This window comes from Eublepharis macularius, chromosome 7, assembly GCF_028583425.1.
Source record: "Eublepharis macularius isolate TG4126 chromosome 7, MPM_Emac_v1.0, whole genome shotgun sequence".
NCBI lineage: Eukaryota > Metazoa > Chordata > Lepidosauria > Squamata > Eublepharidae > Eublepharis > Eublepharis macularius.
In genome coordinates, this window is record NC_072796.1 from 121,393,076 (window position 1) to 121,414,822 (window position 21,747).

The window sequence follows — 21,747 nt, forward strand, 5'->3', positions numbered from 1 at the left end:
TGGTTAAAAAAAAGTAGCTCATTTTCAATAAACTTCCAAACTGATGTGATGGGCTTGAACTGTTTTGCTCCTGATCCTAGCAACGCTAATGTACACTATTGCTCACAAACAAGAAAAGCTAGGGAGGGATGTATCTTTGATTCTTAGCCTTTGTTCTGCAAAATGATTCACCTTTTCCTCAAGGTCTTTGACGCGACATCCACACACTATGTGATTACAGCACGACCACACCCAAATAATGATTTTTTTAAACCACTTTATACATTTCTATACACTTCTTCGCAAAATACACCTTGTTATGAATGAACAAATATCTGTGAGCCCATTTCTCCATCGGTGACTACCCCTCCCGACTAGACAATGAAAAACTCTGCTCAGAAAATTTCAGAAACATCTGCTTAGCAAGGCAGGTTTAACATTTTACGTTTTACTTCTGGCAATCTCTGATCACCCCATCACGAGGTGTGATGCAAAACATTCGCTTGCAGTAGTCAGGAACACAGCTAAGAAAACGTTTCTTGCGAACCACTTTAGACAATGAAAGAATTTACAATTTTGTGTAATTTAACAGCAAAAGTTTCCCCCTTTTATTTTTAAATTCAGGGACAACCAGAATTCAGCAGCAAATGTTTCCAATCAGTTTATTTAACACTTTCCTTGTTGAATGATTATTTTAGGGTTTTTTCCAGGATGTAGTTTATACTTAGAAATTAACCTCCCACATCTCCAAACACTGAATTGTGGAAACAGGTGCTTCTAACAAAGCCGAAAGAGCGCAGCAGTACTTTGACCCAACATAGCTATGTGCATTAGTAAGACACAGCACCCGCTGAGTTTCCCCCAGTTAATTAGAGAACCCGTACGGCAAGGAATAGCCTTGACTATAAATACTTCCTGAAGGATCTCTAACAGAGTCAGAGGAAATGAGGAAAAAATGAAATGCAGCTAAAGAGAAACTCTTTCAGATGTTCTTCCTTTTGACGGCTATGTTTTTAAGGGCACCGAGGCCTGGGATAAATTGTGAGAGATCTTTCTAAAAACCAAATGCTCCCAAATAAATAACACGTAAAATGAGAACATGTCCTTGCCGGTTTAAGTAGTTTCAAATTCCACTGATTTCAGTGGTAGAGTTAAGCAGTCTTAAATTTCCTTCGCTAAAATCAAAGAGACTTCAAAGTAATTAGGTCTGATTCCATTACTTATATACATTAATATGTATTTACACTCCCGATATTTTTTGAAGCAGAAATCCATACGATGGCACATGCATTAGGGGAAAAGCAAGAACGGTCCAAATCCAGCTATGGTTAAGCTCTTCTGGCTAACTTTCTTACACTTTGACTCTTGAAATCAATCAAATTGAAAAGTGCTCAGATCTGACAAATGAACTACAGCCCCTTTTTTTCATTCTCATGTGGAAACAAGGCAGTCGCATTCCTTACAGTACAGTTCTCAACCAAACAATGGCTGTTGTTCCCCAATAGACATCAGAGCTCTGATCCAAATTAATTTAACATTTTTTATTTTTTTTATTCAAGTTCAAATACAGATTCAAAATCAAACTTTTTTAACATACAAGTAAACATGACTTGTAACAGTACATTAGATACAAAACGTAACTAAAACTATATAAAAAAGGTCTGATATACTGTATGTACTGAATTTTGTGTGCTATAAGCTTTTTTAGATAACATAATAGCATTGTGAATTCAGATTGAAATTGAGGTTGGAGGAAGTCCCCCCCCCCGCATATTGTTATATTTGAACATTTTATCTTTTGTTTTTTTCCAAATTAATTTGATTGATTTTTTAAAATGGTATTTGATAGCACAAGGAGTAAGTTGTTAGAAGTTGATTTCAAGGAATTTTAACATTAATTGTGATATCTCTTCAAATATAACTTGGGGAGCATTCCATCTCTCACTGAAACCTACCATTACAAAGCTGCTTTTATCCTTGCTGGGGCAAATTTATTCTTCCTCCAGAGTAGGTAAAGACAGCTTGGGAGTGATGATATTTGATGAGAAACATTCTCCTACCAGAATGGTCTTCTCATTTAAATCATAATCCCAACACACTCAAGATAAAGAAGTATGGGCAGATAGATCAAGATGGGTAGCCATGTTAGTCTGTCTGTAGCAGCAGAAAAGAGCAAGAGTCCAGTTGCGCCAATAAGATTAACAAAATTTGTGGTAGGGTATGAGCTTTCGTGAGCCACAGCTCACTTCTTCAGACAGTTGTCTTGCCATCATGTTGAAACAAAGTAAAAGTGACATATGAAAGAACACAGGGCTACCAATCAATTTATCCATAGAAAACCGGTATCTGCATAGTGAGATAGTGAGTGATTCCGCACATGTTGGATAATGCACTTCCAATCTTCTTTATAGATCATTTGGAACATATTTTTTGTGTGCGGAACAAAAAATCCACTTCAAACGATTGATAAAGCGTATTGAAAGTGCATTATCCAACATGTGCAGAATCAGCCATAGGCTGAAACATAAGATTCATGAGGCTAGGTCCATCAATGGCTACTAGCCAAAAAAGCTACAGAGAATCTCCATAGAGGCAGCAAACCTCTAAAAACCGGGGCTGGGAAGAAACATCCAGGGAAGGCTTTGGTGTCACTGCCCTGTTTGTTGACCCTTCAAGGCAACTCGCTTGCCACTGTGTGAGACAGGATGCTGGACTAGACGAACCACTGGTCTGATCTCAGCAGGGCTCCTCTTGTATGTTCTTATCCAGTATTTCAGCTTATTTTGTATTTGGCGAAAAGCATTACACTGTTCCTACAGCTAGCAGAGTCAGCTCTCTCAGTTCCTTTCTGCTATAAGACTAACAAAATTTGTGGTAGGGTATGGGCTTTTGTGAGATATCTGAAGTACCTGAAGAAGTGAGCTGCAGCTCACGAAAGCTCATACGTACCACAAGTTTTGTTAGTCTTATAGGTGCTATTGGACTCCTGCTCTTTTCTACTGTTACAGACAGACTCACATGGCTACCCATCTTGATCTATCTTCCTTTCTACTGTTTGTATTCTGAGGAATAAACACACATATTGTGTTTGTTTGTGTGTGTGTAAATATGGCACAGTCCCCTAGTCATAGGTGAAATGATCCTTCCTCGGAATGCCTGGACTACAGACCCCGTTCCACGTTAAAGATGCCTATTTTTTTAACATTTAATTTTACTGTCCAAGTTCCACTTCAGGCATCAGTGCTCTCAATGAAACCCATCTTGGCTTCAAATCACTGGTGGAGCTGAGGAAATGTTTAGAGCAACGGCCACAGGATGTAGGATGTTACAAAGGTCTCAACATAGCCCTGCTCTTTTCAATGGCAGCCTCACATGTTTTGCCCTCAGACACATGCCTTCCATCTCGATGGTGGAATATCATGCGCTACCCATAACTCTTGCCCAGGTTTTCAATGCTGTAGAAAGTTCAGTGGCCCACTCCTCTACCCAGTCCCGGCTCTCTGTTCTCCCCCCTCCGATTGAGTTAAGTTCATCATTGAGAAACCATCAGATATGCTTTCAGTTGTTATACAAAAGAACCTTCGCAGGGACTAGAACACTTTTTTGCAGAACTCTTATTTTATTTATTTGCATTTGTATCCTGCTCTCCCCGCGCGCAGGCTGAGTGGCAAACTGTATACACAGCAAACTGTGTATACAGTAAACTGCATACACGGACCTGCTATCTATTTTTCCATGGTGTTAAGTTTGGCCCTACTTATTTTTGTCATACAGCTTGCAGTTGATGATATTGCCATGTCCTTTTAAAAAACACATCAAGGGTGGCATTTCCTACGTGTAGAGGATTCTTTTTAGAAGAACCTGCCCTTGAGCACATATACTCATGATCATTAAGAGCCCATGAAGAACTGCTTTCCTGGTTACATAATGAAAACTTGGTATCTCATTATCTAAAATTAGCCAAGAGTCTGGTAAGGAAAGATCTTGTAAAATAAGAGATTAAGAGAATGAGGGATAAGCTAAGCATTCCACAGTTCAATCTTCACTTTAGCCATTGACAGTACGGTCATATGCACTCTTACCTGGGAGAAGGCCCCACTGAAAACAGGTCCAGAGGAGTTAGTCTGTAGATGCAAAACAGTCTGTAGTCGCAAAATAGATGCATCTGACGAAGAGAACTGTGGTTCTCGAAATCTTATGCTACAATAAAGTTGATTAGTCTTAAAGATCCTACTGGACTCTTTACTATACTGAAAATAGTAAGATGTTTCTGAGCAAACCAGCATAGATGGTGATGCCCATAGCAAAGTTAACGTTTCTCAGCTCCAGTATCCACTCCCCACATAAAAAAGAAAACAATAGTGCTAGCCTACCATACAGTGAAGTTGCAAATATCCGTGATTAAGTGTCCCAACATTTTTTCCTCTTTATAACTAAGCTTCAAGACAGCTTAGAAGAGAAAGACAGAAAAAGGTACCGATTTACTTGAGTGGTGGAAGACCAATACATTGTTTTGAGAATAAAATGGGGAAGGAAGAATATGTTTTAAGCTGCTTTGATTCCCCACAGGGGAGAAAGAAAAAGACAGTCCTGTAAAGTTGCAACTGACTCATGATGATGCTCCATTCACAGGGCACTCTAAGCAAGAGATTAGAAGAGGAGATTTGCCATTGCTTTCCTCTATATAGCAACTTCAGTCTTCCGTAGTAGTCTCCCATCTAAGTACTGACCTTGGGCAACCCTGCTTAGCTCCCAAGCTCTAACAAGCCTAGGCTAAGCTGGGCTAATCAGGCTGATATTGGTAAGGGAAATGGGGCATAAATAAAGAAACATTACATGCAGTTTCCATGACCTAAATTTCTCCCCTACTCCAAGATGCTGTTAGTCCTGGGGGAGAAGAAAAATACAAGTGAATGCTCTGTGTTTGTATTTATTCCACCTGTAGTACCGATAGCAACCAATAGCAATAGCTGGGGAGGATTATGTGATTTATAGGACAGAAATGCAATTGCAACAGAGAGGAGAGGGAAGGGTTAAGCACCAAACACCTAACCATGATTCCATTTGATGTGGATGAACTGGAAGAATCATGGATCTCTCATGTCACATATAGTTTGACCCTAATTAGCCAAGCAAGGTACTTTAATTGAAATCAGTTTAGCAAAAAATGCTTCCTTGCTCCAAAGAAGAGTTCTCAGAGCAGTAAACAATCTTGCTACTTGGTAAGCAGCGGCCAAAGCATTCCCCACCACCATTCAAAGGAACATTTTTGCATATCAATGACTCCTTCCTGTATCAACAAATCTTTAAAGGATAAACTCAGACTATACTAAGGCAAAGGGGGACAGAAATATTGACATCTGTCCTATACTGTCAGGTTCTTGTGTGCTTTCTTTCCTAAACATGCAGGCATCTTGTGAAAATATATGCTGGAAGAACTTTAAAGACAACGAATTAATTCTATTCAATATATTGCTGTAACTTTCTGAAATGCACAATGCCCATCCAACAACTTAAAGGATGCCTGGCCCTGGGAAGACAGAATGCTTAAATTAGTTTTTTTTTTCTTTAAACATGATTATCTAGGATTTCTCAACACTTAACCAGTGATTAATGAATGATCACAAAACAAGATGTTAAACCATGATTTGAAATGGACTTATAAACTATGCTTTGCAATAACCAATGTTAAGCATTATGGACTGGAGATCTAGAGAAGTTAGCCATGTTAGTCTGTAGTCGCAAAATAGTAAAGAGTCCAGTAACACCTTTAAGTCTAACCAACTTTCTTGTAGCATAAGCGTTCAAGAACCACAGTCATGGTTCTCGAAAGCTTACACTACAATAAAGTTGGTTAGTCTTAAAGGTGCTATTTGACTCTTTACTATTATGGGTTGGGCTCCTTAAAGAGCAATGGTCTGTCAGCCTACGACTCCAGACTCCACTGGCATGAAAGGCAAAGTATAAATGAAGTAAGTAATAAGACTTTCTGATCACACGTTCTGCATACTTCCCTAATTTTAGGAGGGATATCATTCCAAGTTTTCATCCCTCTAAAATTTATTATTCAACATTGGCCATGAAAATGCCGTATGTCAGTTCCAGCATGCACACTCGTGTATCTGAACATAAAGATGCAGACATACGCACTCTTAAATGCCAGGCTGCAATACTCAAAACAGAGGTAGTCATGTGACACGCATAACTTCCCCCCAAAGGTGGTAATAAAATCAATGCTCTGGTTCCGATTTTGTCACCGATCTGCTTTGTGATTTTCTTTGGCACATTTACAATGCCTGATAAAATGCCCATATGTTTTTGTTTTGCTCATCTTTGTAATTCTTTCGAGATCTAAAGATAAAATCCCAAACCTGTATAATATCACTGCACATTAGGTGTGTGTGTTTTTAATTAAATTAATGGACACCTGCCCTTAACAACTTCTTTCAGATGATTTAAAGCAAACAAACATCAAAGATGAATTTCCTTATTAGAAACTCCTGAAAGGTTTGTTCACACACCAGAGTGCCAAACAACAATTGCTTCTGTGCTAGAAAAAGATTTCAAAATGGTTATGCTTGGATCAAACCTGTTCCCAGACTCCAGAGTTTGTCTCAACATGCACACGTCTGGTTCATTTTATTCAGACCTCAAAAAAAAATCTAATTCCGTAAAATATAGGAATGTGAATTTTGTAAATATTTCAAGAGCCACCCACGTATTCACTTAATTTGAAAACTTTTTACTCTGTTCTGAAAACACTAAATTCTATGGCCCACCCAATCCCTCATCTATGCCGAGGGTTCTTAGTCACTGATCTCCTGCCTCTAAAGCTCATGCATCCTGCATCTCCATGCCCTTATGTGCCAAAAGTTTCAGCCAAATCTTGCACTATTAATATGGTACAAATTAATCAGACGTACTGTATGATAGCATAACTCATTCTGAACGTTTTAATTCTACTAAGTCTGAATGCTCAAACAATGGTTTTAAGCCTATTTATTTCTTCTTTAAAGAAAAAAATGGTCACAACCATTCTTTTTGTCTGCTAACTATCCCAAATTATTTCTTATATGTTCACTATTTTTTTTTTAAAAAAAGAGTATTTGAGACTGTCTCAGGTTCTATCTAAATAAACTCAACTGACATAAGGACGGCATGAATTTTGTGTTGGCGAGTGTTTAGCAAACTTGAGGCAAACCCAGAAGTGGTTTAGAACCCTCAAAGGACTCATGATCTTGAATTATCATTTCAGATGAAATCAGGCCAGAGAATCCCTGATTTGGGTTCATCCGGAACAAGTTCTAATGGCAATCAGCCTAGTGCTATGCAGAATTACTGTAGTCTGACTCCATAGATTTCGATGGATTTAGTTTGGAGATATGCTGCATGGAATTGCCCTGAAAGTTCTTTACTTAAAAAAAAAAATTCTAGACAGTCATGAGTAGAGATGGGCACAAACTGGAAAAAACCCAAACCATGCGGTTCATGGTTCATCAAATTTCATGAACCACGAACTTTCATGAACCTGCCCCTGGTTCGCAAACTGGTTCCTTTGGTTTGTGAAAATATCACATCTAGGTCAGCAGAAGGTCATTTCTGGGCCAGAAGAAGGTCACTTCTGGGTCAGCAGAAGGTCTGCAGGAAGTCCATCCTCTGTTGCCTAGGAAACTGATTGATTGGCACCGGGCTGTCTGCAGCCACGAACCAAAAAATGAACCAAACGAACCAGCCTAAAGTTCGTGGCGGTTCATCAGAAATGGGATCTGACGAACCGCGGTTCACGAACCACAAACCGGCCTGGTTCATGCTTAATTTTGGTTCGTATTTCAGTTCATGCCCATCTCTAGTCATGAGGGATGGGTTTATCAGTGGCTACGAGCCATGGTGACTAAAGGGAACCTCCACATTCAGAGGCAGTGACCCCATGAATATCGGTGACAGGAGACAACTTCAGGAGAAGGTCCACAGAAGGCCTGGGGATACTGCTGGACTCAGAATTGTGCCGAAGCACACCACGGGGTGAAGATACAAAATGAGATGCTGCCACAACAATGCCACCAAAGTCTCACAATACAACTGCTTATAAAATTCTCCTTCACACAGCAACCACAACAGGTTAATGCTTTCCATTGCATAGTCTAAGTGAATAAAAATCTAGCGTTCACTGCATTTTCAGAAGACCAGCCAGCAAAGACGTATGCTGCTCAGGAGACAAAGAGGCCATGCAATAAGGGGTTACTAAAGTTTCACCTCCTCAGTTCCTTCAGTTTCCAGCACAACTAAAGACGTGCCAAATGTTCTATTTAATTACACTGTGCTCTCTCTCTCTCTCGTTTTTTCAAAAGGACCCCCAATTCTAACATTTTTATTATTATTTGATTCAGGTTTCACATTTTCAGCTATTTGATCTTGAGAAGGCTTGTTTCACTATGTACTGTCAAACCACCTTAAAATTTAGGAGGCGATTAGATCCTTTTTTGTAACAGATGTGCAGCCTTCTGGGGCTCTGCACTTTTTCTTCTCCAAACGTAACGACATTTTGCAAAATCAGCAAGAATGATTAATTTGGTACACCCAAATTTAATAGCGAAGGCAAACAAACAACATCTGATGTGTGTGGTTTATATACATATGCTAAGAAACCATTACCTGCCATTCTACCTCGTCAAGTCTGAATACTTCAGGATGATGACACTGGTAAGGTGCATTTGATGGCTGAAAACTGGTTTGAAAGGAACAAGCCATAATATATTCACTTAAAAAAAAAAACAGCAGCAACACCAAAATTAGAATTTCTTACCCGTAAGAGGGACTGAGATTCATCCTTTGACTTGCTGTCACCAGATCCAGGATACTGCTGAGGGAGTGGCCCAGGTTTCTCTCCGCTTCCTTGGGGCACCCCCTGCAAGAAACCCTTGGCCTCAACAGGCAAGCCATAAACAGGCCGGGCAAGGTGGGCCGCTTCTACATTTGGACTATCCCTTAGAGGCTTTGGCTGATCTTGGCCAACTGACACTGTGGTCAGAAGACCCAAGCTTGTTTGCGTATAGGATGGGCTCCCCCTCAAAATGTCCACTCCTCGCCAAGCCGTGCCACGAAGATCGTCACTGGACCCATCAGGCCAACCTTTCTCTTTTGCTATTTCCTTTTCATCCAGCTTTTCCCTCTTTACGATGCACTCAGAGACCGGCTCTCCCATTTTGGGATCTGGACTGATCAGGCTATAGACCTTCAGGTCAATTTTGGGCTCCTCCTTGAGAGTGGCAACCACCCCATGGCTATCCTCCCCATTGGCTGTGGCGATGTCCATCTCTTGGCAGTGTGCAGTGTTGAAGTGCTCCAGTAGAGATTGAGTGTCAACAGCTGTAAAGCTGCACTGGCGGCATTTGTAACAGTTATGGATTCTCCTGAAAAAAAAGAGATAGGGGAATTAATATTACCATGCTTTTCCCAAATAACTTTATTTCCCAAAAAATAATAAAAGGGCATGGAAATATATGTATTTCTTCATCCAGCCTTTCTAGACCTTTGACTCCTTTTAACCCTATCATTCAACATAGACCCTACTATTAATTAGCAAGACTTTTTTTTTTGCTTTGTCTGTTTTACGTCTCTCTCCTCTCTTTTTCTGCCCATTAGAGTTTCCTCCCTTTCTATCCAAAAACAGGTCATGGTGCCGTTGATGCAACCCATCTTAGGCAAAGATCTTTCTTGACTAACACATTTTAGAGAACCCCTAAATTCCTACCCCAAACTACCTATTCAACTTGAGTTGATGATCTATTTATCTTATCTTAAAGCTTCACAAAATATATTACTGGAGAATACTAATAAACACAAAATTTTGCATGCATTGTATCCAAAGGAATGTAAGTGTTGACTAGAAACTATATTGTTAAATCTTATTATATTAGCTTTCCCCCCTCTTCTCAAAAGGCCTCTTGTGCTCCCAATTTAAACTATTTTCCTATAATAAAGGATGTTAGTAATGAAATTCAAGCAGGTGGAAGAAACAGACTTGCATTATATGGCTCTTCTTTGTTTACAAGAAGAGCTTGTTGTGGAGAAAAGAAGAGTTTACTCCACTTCATACAATGTGCTCTCACGATGGATAACAACTTTGGCAGGCTTTTATCTACCTGAGGCTTCATCGAATGTCGTTGGAAATTGAACCAACCCATGTCAATCTTAAATATACACACTCTCTATACATCTCCAAGGTGGCAGTGGAAAACAAATTTTGCTAAATTCTAAATTACAGATGGGGACTGGAGCATTGCTGTTTCTAATAATGAAGATTACTTTAATTGTCCTTACATCTTCAGCTGACAGTACCACACACAACCACACCCAAACACATGTTTTTTGCCACTTTGTGCCTACTTGTTTATTGATCCAGATTTTTGATAAACGTCACCTCTTCCACCCATTAATGTTATCCCGCCTTTGCTCCAAGGAGTCCGGGGCAGTATACAGAGTACATCCTGTCTCCATTTTATCCTACCTGTGAGATAGGTTAGGGTGTGTGACAGGTCTGTGTTCAACAAGCCCCAATGTTGAAGTAGGATTTGAACCTTCTCACCCCCAAGTCCTAGTGGCTCTTGCCATACTAACCACTGTTGCTTGGCCCTCACTGCTCTCTTAGGACTATCTGGTCACAACACTGCAGAAACAATGTAAGCTACAACTGACAGATTTACTGTCTTGCAATCCAAAATGCAGCACTGGTTAAGTAACTTCGTGTCTTTGGCTCTCTGGCTTGCTTGCCCAGTTCCTTCCTGAAAACAGTACATAGGTCCTTCAGTCCCCAAACCCTTCAGGTAGAGTTCTGCCTGAATTTTTCCAATCTTCCACTTCCCTACCACCCACTGTTGATTCAGGTCTTATTTTGGGCCAAGCTACAAGTGACGAAGGACACTTGTACGGCAAGTGAACAGACTCACGTGTATTCCTCCCTGTGCTCCAGTGGAGCGCAAGTGGAGCTCAAGTGAACAGGGAGGAATACATGTAAGTCTGTTCACTTGCCGTACAAGTGTCGTCACTTGTAGCTTGGCCCTAAGTCTTACTTCCTTTAGCACCAGTTTTGCAACCAGCATCCCAAGCACTCTTACCCTTCTCTTCATTTTGATACGGGAAGTTTCTTCAATCTCCCCTCTCATGAACATTTGAAACTGCCTTCTGCCACCTTGTTCCATGTACTTTGATTGGCAGCGGCTTTCCAGGGTTGCGAACAGAGAGGGGTATTTTGCAACACCTGCAATCTCAGATCCTTGAACAGGGAATGCTACACATTGGCCTGACATCTTCTGCATGCAAAACAGGTACTCTACAACTCTGCTACGGCCCCACCCGCCTAATAAGTCCTTTTCCTCAATCTATTTTTTCCACCTACAGTTTTTTCAGGTTTCTGTTTCTCAATCAATTGCCTACTCTAGCCCCATCTTTCAGACTTTAGGCTCTCTCCCAAAAACATGTTACTAAATATTTTACCAAGTAATATTACAAAAACGCATAGTGAACTATTTAAATATATGGTGATGGTAGCAAGAGTAACATTTGTAGCAAATTGTAAGGCAGAAAAATTTCCAGAGCTGATGGAATGGAAGAATAAGCTATATGAATACGTGTCAGTGGCAAAATTAACATCTTATATACACAAAGGCCAATTTTAGAATTTAAAAAAAAGGAAAGTATTTTTATTATATAGCTGAAAATTAAAAATGATTAGGAACTATTATTAGATATGAAGACAGACAGAAAGATATTTAAATAGAAGTAAAAAATTAAAAATATATATAAGCAAGTTCTTTATAGATATATGATTTAATTGATGACAATATGTTTTAAGTGAGAGTACTTTATTCATTATGGTTTTTTTCCTATATGGTTTAGATGCTTTGTTTAGGTTTTAATGTATGATATAAATGATTATTGATAACTGTAGCCGCAGATGTTTGTAAAAGTATGAGTTAGATGACTGTATGATTGTAGCTTATGTCTTATGTAATGTTTATTAATTGAATTTTTTTTTAAAAAAAAAATCAGACTTCAGGCTCTATCCTTGAAATTTCCCTTCATCCAGAACTTCTTCACAAACTACCATTACATGAAGTTTTAACCCCAGATAAACTCACAAACTTCCCCTTCCCTCACAAATGGGGATGTGTAAACTACTTTTGCCCTGTGCAGATGTAACCCCTATAAGGTAACTGGTTTAGCCCAGTAGGGTGAAATCAGTAGCTAGAGGCAGGCTGCTGAGGAGGAGACTGGTTGCTGGGGAGCTGAATAATAATTTATATGCTCTTATCACCTTGAATACGGTAACCAAATATTGTATGTGAACAATATGACTAAAAGTGGTGTTTGTGTATTGTGTTTGGATGGTGTTACTGGGATTGTATCATTTTTGCAGGGCTGTAAATTCCCCAAGAAGAGGACAGAAGCCTGGGCTACAGTTGCTTCTAATTAGTGAAAAAGGACTCACCACTTTGTGGAATGTTGAACTGTTTTACCTTTACAAAGATATTGTTGATTTACAGTACAATCCTAAGCAGAGTTACAACAGTCTAAGCCCATTGATTTCAATGGCCTTAGACTGGAGTAACTCGTTTTAGGATTGCACTGTTAAAGTTTTCTGTATGGTTGCACTTATGAGTTAGTTTTAAAAGCTAGTTGTATTTTATTACTTGTGTGAAAGTTTGCTTCCTAATCCCCATAGAATCCATAAAAAAAGAGAAGTTACACAGAAAAAGTATACACATTGTGGCGGGGGGGGGAGAGCTGCCTCCCACTTATTGGAGGGCAGAACTATATACTGATCACTTTATCCATGCATCTCATTTTATGTGTGTACAGATCACATGGTTAGTGCTCACAGGGACCCACTACACAGATACACCCTTCGAATGTGTGGAGGTCAGGTGCACACCACGGAAACGCGGTGGAACGGAGTTCCAGAACCTCTTGAAAATGGTCACATGGCTGGTGGCCCCACCCCCTGATCTCCAGACAGAGGGGAGTTTAGATCGCCCTCTGCACCAACTCCCCTCTGTCTGGAGATCAGGGGGCGGGGCCACCAGCCATGTGACCATTTTCTCCGAGGGCAACCTGCTGAGTTCCACCACCTCTTTTCCCAGAAAAAAAGCCCTGGGTGCACGTCTGCATAATCATAATCATACGGTCATCATAATCCCCCTTGCAAGCACATCCCAAATGTCTACACAAGACTTCAGTCCCGAACATTCCCATCAGTTCAATAAATTAGTGTTGAAGGCTGCCACAACATCAGTATAACACAAATAGCAAAAAATACAAGATTAAGTATTTATGAAGCAAATGATGGATTTGAAAAGATGGCTTATTTTACTGAATTTCATTTATGATAACTGTCAAACTTTCACCAGATTACTGATGTTACATCTTTTAACTGCTGTTAAAAAAATAGTGGGTCTGTTAGATATTGGAAACAGGCTATGGTTGCAGCTGCTAATAAGAGATGCTCAGGGCATTTGACTTGCGGGGAAAAAATCCAAACAAACTCATACACATAATATTGTTTTCAGGTCTGTGATCAGATTCAGAGAAAAAAGAAACCCGTTCAGTGAATACTGGAATAACCTCCCAACTTTGTCCATTTTCACACTGCCTACTGGCCATGGAACATCGCAACAAGCTCCCAGAACGACAGTGTCTTCCTGGCTTCCCTCCTCTCCCAAATGGGGATGTGTAAACTACTTTTGTCCTATGCAGATGTAACCCCCATGTGGTAATTTTGCGCGAGAACAGTAGTTCTCGCACAAAATTGTGCCAGGAAGATGCTGTTGTTGCAGGAGCTTGGAGCGATGTTCTGTGGCCGATAAGCAGTGTGAAAACGATCTGTATTCTGGTTAACAGGGATATTTTTGCACTAATAGTGTTATCCCTTCCATTGTTTCTTTTTCCTGTTCTGTTTGTGATTTTTTAAAAATTAATAATAAAAAACAGAAAAAATAAAAATATACAAACAACTGCATGTGATGGTTGGAGGGGCTCAGGGAACAAGCATTTTAGATACCTGTGAAGACCTCTGTCTATTGTTACAACTTTTCAGGAATCATTTGTCTTGGTTATCACCAAGAAAAAAGTATCTGTAGAAATCTTCATGGAGATAGATCAAGATGGGTAGCCATAGTCTGTAGCAGTAGAAAAGAGCAAGAGTCCAGTAGCACCTATAAGACTATCAAAATTTGTGGTAGGGTTTGAGCTTTTGTGAGTAACAGCTCACTTCTGTATCTGAAGAAGTGAGAGGTGACTCATGAAATCTTATACCCTACCATAAATTTTGTTAGTCTTATAGGTGCTACTGGACTCTTGCTCTTTTCTACTGTAGAGCTCTTGTCAATTAATATTTCTTTTAAAATAAAATCTGCATCAAAATAAATGAATTTCAAATGGGTGAATATCTGTGATATGCTGGAATTTTTTAAAAAGTCTCATTTATGAACAATGACTTTCAGAAAGCATGAGACTTATCAAAAATATGAAGCACACTAACAGTGCAATCCTGAATAGATTTACACCCTTCTAAGCCCATCGACTTCAAATGAATTTAGCAGGGTGCAACTGTGCATAGGATTGCACTGTAATGTACTAAAATTCAAGCACCTTGGCAAAAGCTGGTTACATTTCAGGAATAATTGAAACAATGTATTAGTTTTCTTGGCAGGCTTTCAAGAAATTAATACTTACAATACATTTCTTTATTGCAATTCAATTTATTTTGATACTAAAAGGTTCTGAAAATTTAAATACTGTAAACTTATAAAATATACACAAAACTATAGGATGGGGGAAATGACTGGTGCCATCTATCTGGTTTTTGTGTGTGTGTGTGTGTGTCATCAGTCACTCACTGATAACTTCACCCGATTGAACAATCTATAGTTCATTCAAAAGAGAGAACAAAATCAGAGTACAGAGAGTTTTCTAAACTAAAACTGTTTACTCCCAAGGCAGTATGCTTTGTGTAGGGAACAAGTCATATTTGTTCTTTTATAGACATTCTTAAAGGTTTTTTAAAAGAGACTTTTCTTAAGGAAAAACAAGAGAGCAGATTGTGTGGTAGAATATTACACTGTGCTGTGAACTCCAGGAGGAGGATGGGGGGAGAATACTTGGATCGACCATGAAAGTTTCAACTAAGAATACAAAGGAACTATCTAATAGGCAATCTCCAGTACAGCCAATTTAAGTGTCCCATATACCTTTGGAATAACACACATGCCTATTTTCATTCAAGCAGACCATGCAAAGTACTGTATTACTGAACTATGTAAAACATATGTTCCCACATTGGAACAATATGTTGCCAATTTCCTGTGTATGCCATAGTAACAAAATACTTTTTATGAGCTAACATGATACTATTTTATTAGCATTACAGTAGCCCACAGACTTCCTTGTCAGGATCAGGACCCCAGCAGGCTAGCTTAAATGAATTGTTTTAAGTTCGCCCTTGCACGAGACTGCAAAACTTTATTGCCAAAATGCTTATGTAACTGGGATTTGCAATACTAGCGGTGCAATCCCTGCTATGCTCCTTGACTGCAGTGGGCTCAGAAGGGTGCAATTCTGCATAGGATGGCACTGTAAGACATCCATCTCGCATGGTACTGTACCTAGGCAAATGCAATATACAGGTTAAGTATATAATAATATTTTACAGGACTGTGCACAAAATGCGATGAGTACAGTTTACCTTAGAGTTGTTAACCTCCCGGGGAGGGCGCGGTGTCTGAAGATCTCCTAAATTTATAACTGATTTCCAGACGGCAGACATCAGTTCCCCTGGAGAAAATGGCTGTTTTGAAGGGTGGAATCTACAGTATTGTACCCCGCTGAGCTCTCTTCCCTCTCCTAACCCCACCTTCCCCCAGGCTTCACCTCCAAATCTACAAGGATTTCCCAATTTGACAACCTCCCAACACCCCATAGTGAAGGGAAAAAATGTCACATGTGAAGCGTCCCTGACTTTAGTCAAATCAGGGTGTGGGGATAGGCCTCTATCTATAAAGAAGCTACGTTTGAGAAGATGTGTTATTGTCAATGGCTACTCTAGTTTGTGGGAAATGTATGAAGAACTCCGTTATCACCAAAGTCAACAGGTAGGTATTTGCACTTTTTTTTTTTTTAAGAAAAGGTTATTTGCTCACAGGTGCCATCCCTTTTTCTCCCAATAATTTACCTAAGATGAAACAAACAGCCAATATCTTACTTAAGTTTAAAGAACTGAAAATGGCTGGAGGATCTGCAGGTTATATGGTATCCCAAAAGAGGGGAGGTTGAAGGACAAAAGTGTAAAAAATTACGGTCTTCCCTCCATCTCTGAAAGGTACCCACTGAACAAGCACAACACTGAGAGCCAGCATGGTGTAGTGGTTAGAATTTCAGGCAATGATCTGGGAGACCCCGGTTCGAATCTCCACTTGGCCATGGAAGTTTGCTGGGGGGCCTTGGGCCAGTCACATAGCCTCAGCCTAACCTACCTCATAGGGCAATTTTAGGGATACAGTAAAGGAGAGGAAAACAATGTAAGCCACTTTGGATCCCCACTGAGAGGGCAGGACATAAATGAAGTAAGTAAGTTAATAAGTAAGGAAACAGGGTTTGAAAGTATTTAGAGGAGGGATTTAACCCTTCAAGCCCTGCTTTGTTTCCCTAATCATAACCAAGCTGCCCCATGCTGCTACTAGTGTTTTAAACATAAAAAGCCATGTGCTTTAAAAGATCACGTCATGAAAAGTGCTCATGCCATTTCCGTAAAGAATCTATAGATGAGTCTTGATCCCAGCAATCCGTAACAACTGCTTCCCAAGCACTGAAACATCTGCCCATGCTATTTAATTCTTACATATTTTCTCTCTCCCTGAAATTAAAATATTTCAAAACGTAAGATCTACTGAGATAGTGCAATTTTTCTCAAATGAAGACATGAACCCGAGCTGCAAAAGGAATATTTTCGATTAGGAGCACCCTTACAAACCTTCTACTCTGGTCCATGATTTCCTTTAACCATGGTAAAGCATTACAACTCTGCCTATAGCAGTCATAGTTAATGATAACCAGATTCCCACACCAACTGGTTTTGCAAACCGTAGTTCCAAGGACAATCCTGGTTAGCATTAACAATGTTTAGAACCAATGCCAAATCATTAAACCCATAGAGGGAAAGAATGGGAAACCTGTGCAGGAAGGGTCAAGGCTATTCACAATTTCCTAAGCCAGTTTGGATGAGGGTACAAACTGCTTAGTGAACTGCTTTGCAACTGCTTTTGCAAACCAACTATGCCCCATACTTGCATAACTCGGAAATATGCCAACTAGGGTTGCCAGGTCCCAGCAGGAGAAGGGAACCTGGCACTTACCTTGTGTCACTTGCACAGTCATTCTTCCAGAAGTGACGTCATCTTGCCAGCCATGGGAGCACTCCTGCTTTCTGAGCAGGGCTGAGTTGGCCCAAATCAGCCCCAAAGAAAGAGCAGGAATGCTCCCGCAGCTGGTGCAATGACATCTGGAGTGTGTGCACCATGCGTGTTCCTGAGGTCCCACTCCCCACCTCCTGCTGATCGCTGGTGGATCAGCGGGCGAGGGGGCAAATCCCTGGGAGTTTGCCTGCCACCAGAGGGCACCTGGGAACCCTAATGCCAACATAGGATGCCAACAGGAGAGGTGCTATGATTCAGTGGCAGAGGATCTGCTTGGCACATAGAAGGTCCCGGGTTCAATCCCCACATTCCCAGTTAAGGAGCAGGGATCAGTAACGTGAAAGAACTCTGCCTGAACCCCTGTAAAGCCTCTGCTGGTTTGAGTAGACAAATACTGACATGGACCAATGGTCCAAGCATGGACCAATGATGTGATTCGTTATAAAGTAGTGTTCTTGTGACACAGAGGCATACTGGGCTTTTGACTGTAGTCTCCGACTGCTTTGTCTGACATGGTTCTGATGTAACGGTGGGCAGGGTTGAAAACGAGGGAAAGAGGAAAGAAAAGGAGAAACAAATAGAAAGTGCAGAGACGAGGCCAAAACGGGTATGGGAGAAAATCCTTTCTGAAGACAAGGATATTCATTAAAGCTATCATGTTCACTCTCAATGTAGAATTATTTCAGAGCAAACTCCACAGACAGAGATCTGCAAAAGATATACTTTTATTCACATTTTCGTTAAGGTTATCCTCCAGTTTATTTTGTATTTTAAGCTTTTGGATTATAAGAAAGCATGATTTCCGTTTCCTTGCTTTGTCTTTGTTCGTCAATGAAGGCCTGAACAGATTGCGTGTCTTGTTTTCAACAAGTTTACCTGACAAAGCTGGAGAACCCTAGAAACTATGTCTCACACAGACATATATTAAATTAAGATAGTGGATTTACTCAAATTTCTTAATCAGTGTAGCCTTGCTGTTTAAAAAAAGATTTAAAATAAGTGCAAGCAAGCCTGATTTTTCCAGAGAACGGGAGTAAGAAAAACAGTAGCCGTACAAATGTTGCAGAATTGGCATCTAAAAACAGAGTTGATCATATGCTTTTGGGGGTAAAATATACGTAAATACATATACACAGTAAATGCTGGTTTGTTGTGCCAGAAGGTTTAGAGAATTCTGGCCAAGTTTTTTTTTATTTTTTTGAAGCTCAAGAGCCTAATTTTAGGTTCCTAAAAGCATATTTAGTCACCTAAATAAGTGGTGTGATTTTTCAACAGTATTGTGTACCATTGACGTCAATGGCAACTATATGACACTCAGTTCATTTGAAAACTAGGCCAATAACCAAACTGTCTAAATATGAACTTTATAGTCTTAAATCCCAATTTAGGGAATAAAAAAAAATCTTTTTTTTTCCTGGAAAGGGACAGCTTAATTTAACAGGCAAAAACTTCAGTCAAAGCTCTTTTGGGGACACAGGAGTCTCCTCACTCACTAAAGAAACTTTTTTTTTAAAAAAAAAAAGCTGATATAAGAAAGGCTGCCTGGTGTATGGTCAAAGTGCTGTGTATTGACTTTCCTAATAAGGCCCAGAGCTGCCCTAATAAAAATAATTATAACAGTACAGAAGACATAGGAACTGCTTTTCATCTTCAAAGCAGTTCACAACAATTAACTAATTAACTAACAGCATCCCTACGGCCCATTTGGATCGAAAGGGGGAATTACGTGCCATGGCCTGCTACCTGTGTGGGCCAAAGCTGTTTGCTGAAGATGAGCAACAGGCGCCATGATTTTATAGATTTCTCAGATCTAGTCAATACAGCTGGCTGTTGAGAAATATCCAGGTGCTTTCCACTTTTATCTAAACTGAAGGCATTGCGTTATGGTGCAGGCATCCCACTCCCTCCTTGTTTATTCCTTGGGCTTTTTCCCACCTGTTCTTAGAATACTCAACATGATGCTTTCATTCAGTGTAGCGTAGTGGCTGCACAGTGTGAGACTGGGAAATGTAGGCAGCTTGGCGGAATGTTGGACAAGTGACAGTTGAAAAGTCCATTGGACAGCAGTCAGAGAGTCAAGCTGCAAGACCAGGATGCCTACATTTCCCATCAAAACTTGAGGGAAGCTGACTAGTGTCCAACCTGTGTCAGGCGTCACTTGTGGTCCCGCTCTAAGAGCTGGGAGACCCAGGTTCAAATTTCCACTCTGCAATGGAAGCTTGGTAAGTGATCCTTGAGAGAGTCAGAGACACTCAGCTGAACCTACCTCATAGGGTCTTTGGGAAGATAAAATGGAGGCAAGGAGAATGATGTAAACCCCTTTGGCTCACCCAATGTGGAGAGAGGACGAGTATAAATTAAATAAATAATGTTAAAAATTAATTCATGGGATGTAACATTGGATCAGAGCGTCACAACAACAGTGCACAAATTCATTTTTGAAACTGGAAAAAAAAACTCAACAGAAAGGAATGTTTCCTGACACGTTTACAAGCAAAATGTGAACAGCAATCTCCATAAATAAGAGTATAAGTAATTTTTTTTAAAAAAATTGACAGTCTGTGATTTTTCCAGATGGCATCCCATTTGCCAAGGCCATTGAATCACATGACAATTTAGGAGGAACGCTGTCTCATCTTTTCCATATGCAAAATGAATGTGTAGATCAACCTTAAGTCTTGTAAGTAGAAAAGACAGTTGTTTGAGGTTTACTAGGCACAAGAGAAACCATATAAGAGCTTATTGTCGAAGGCTTTCACAGCCGGAGAATGATGGTTGTGGTGGATTTTCCGGGCTGTATAGCCATGGTCTTGGCATTATAGTTCCTGACGTTTCGCCAGCAGCTGTGGCTGGCATCTTCAGAGGTGTAGCACCAAAAGACAGAGATCTCTCAGTGTCACAGTGTGGAGAAGATGTTGGCAGGTCATTTATATCTACTCAGGATATACATAACCCCACCCCTCCTGAGTAGATATAAATGACCTGCCAACATCTTCTCCACACTGTGACACTGAGAGACCTCTGTCTTTTGGTGCTACACCTCTGAAGATGCCAGCCACAGCTGCTGGCGAAACGTCAGGAACTACAATGCCAAGACCACGGCAATACAGCCCGGAAAATCCACCACAACCATCGTTCTCCGGCCGTGAAAGCCTTCAACAATATAATGCAAGCTACTTTGTTCTGAATTGCACTGATTCAGAGATTCTTGCCAATGCTCAGCTACATCCATCTGTACTGCGGCAATGAAGAACTGCTTCCTCAACAACTATCCATGGCTAAGGAATAAATTCTGAGGGGCATCATTGTTATACCTCTCGCAGCAAAATAAATAAGAGCCCAATGACATCTTAAAGGCTAACAAAATATATTTCTGCATAAGATTTCATGAGTCAGGGCTCATTTCCTCAGATGCTAGGGAAGACCACCTGGCACTTTGAAGTCGAGGACGTTTCTTGTTAAGCAAAATCCATAGCTCATTGCTTTGCATTCAAGAGGTCCCAGCTTAAATCTCCAGCATCTCCAGGTAAGATCTTATGTAGCAGGACTGGGGCAGATCTTCCATGAGAGAAATCTACTATCAGGGGCCACTCTCCCAACAAAATTAACAGTACTTAAGCACTATTAATTTAAGCTTAATATTTTCATTATAGGTATATTTTCAGCATGTAGGCTACAATTAGTTTATTATGAGTTTTACTGAATTTGGAACTGGCAGTGCTAAGCAGCAGCTAATGAGGAAACTACAAGATTTCCCAGCAGCTGGAGTTTCATTTTGTAGGCCGTCATAATAAATCCACCTCCTTGACACAGCAACAACAACATTATCTAAGAGGAATCTTTGTACCTAACATTAACATTTTGACTTTCATCTGATATAGTGATTGTTCCATGTAATTTTGAATTATGTTGTAAAACCTTTCCATCTTCAAAGAAAAAGGAGTGAATGCTTTGCACTTTCCCTTGGCAAGGCTCAACCTCTTTGTTTTGAGACCCAGATACTGACGGTGCTACTAGCACTGGCGTAGAACACGTGGCTTAGATTCCTCAAAAGAAGAACTGGTATAGCCCTGATCCTGCCAAACAATAGAAATGCTGCCACCCAGTTGCACATCTGGCATTACTAGGTTTAGAGAGGTCTGGACTAGACTGCCAGTAAGAAATGGAAAATTAACCCAATACAAGCACACATTATGCGTATGTGCGTGTTTGTATTTCTATCATACGCAGAAGGACTTCCATATTAATAAAGGCCTAGACGTAGGGCTGCCAGGTCCCCTGGTGGGAGAGGGAGAGGAAAAAA

General features: G+C 40.2%; 1 protein-coding gene across 2 annotated transcripts in view; it reads right to left on the bottom strand.

Moving 5' to 3' along the window:
• The window catches only part of TRPS1 (transcriptional repressor GATA binding 1), a 219,811-nt gene that overhangs the window by 178,456 nt on the left and 19,608 nt on the right, over positions 1–21,747 (bottom strand). For both annotated transcript variants that reach the window (XM_054985369.1, XM_054985368.1), the window contains one exon: positions 8,783–9,389. In XM_054985369.1, the coding sequence (XP_054841344.1) occupies positions 8,783–9,389 (607 nt within the window). The remainder of the gene's footprint in view (positions 1–8,782; positions 9,390–21,747) is intronic.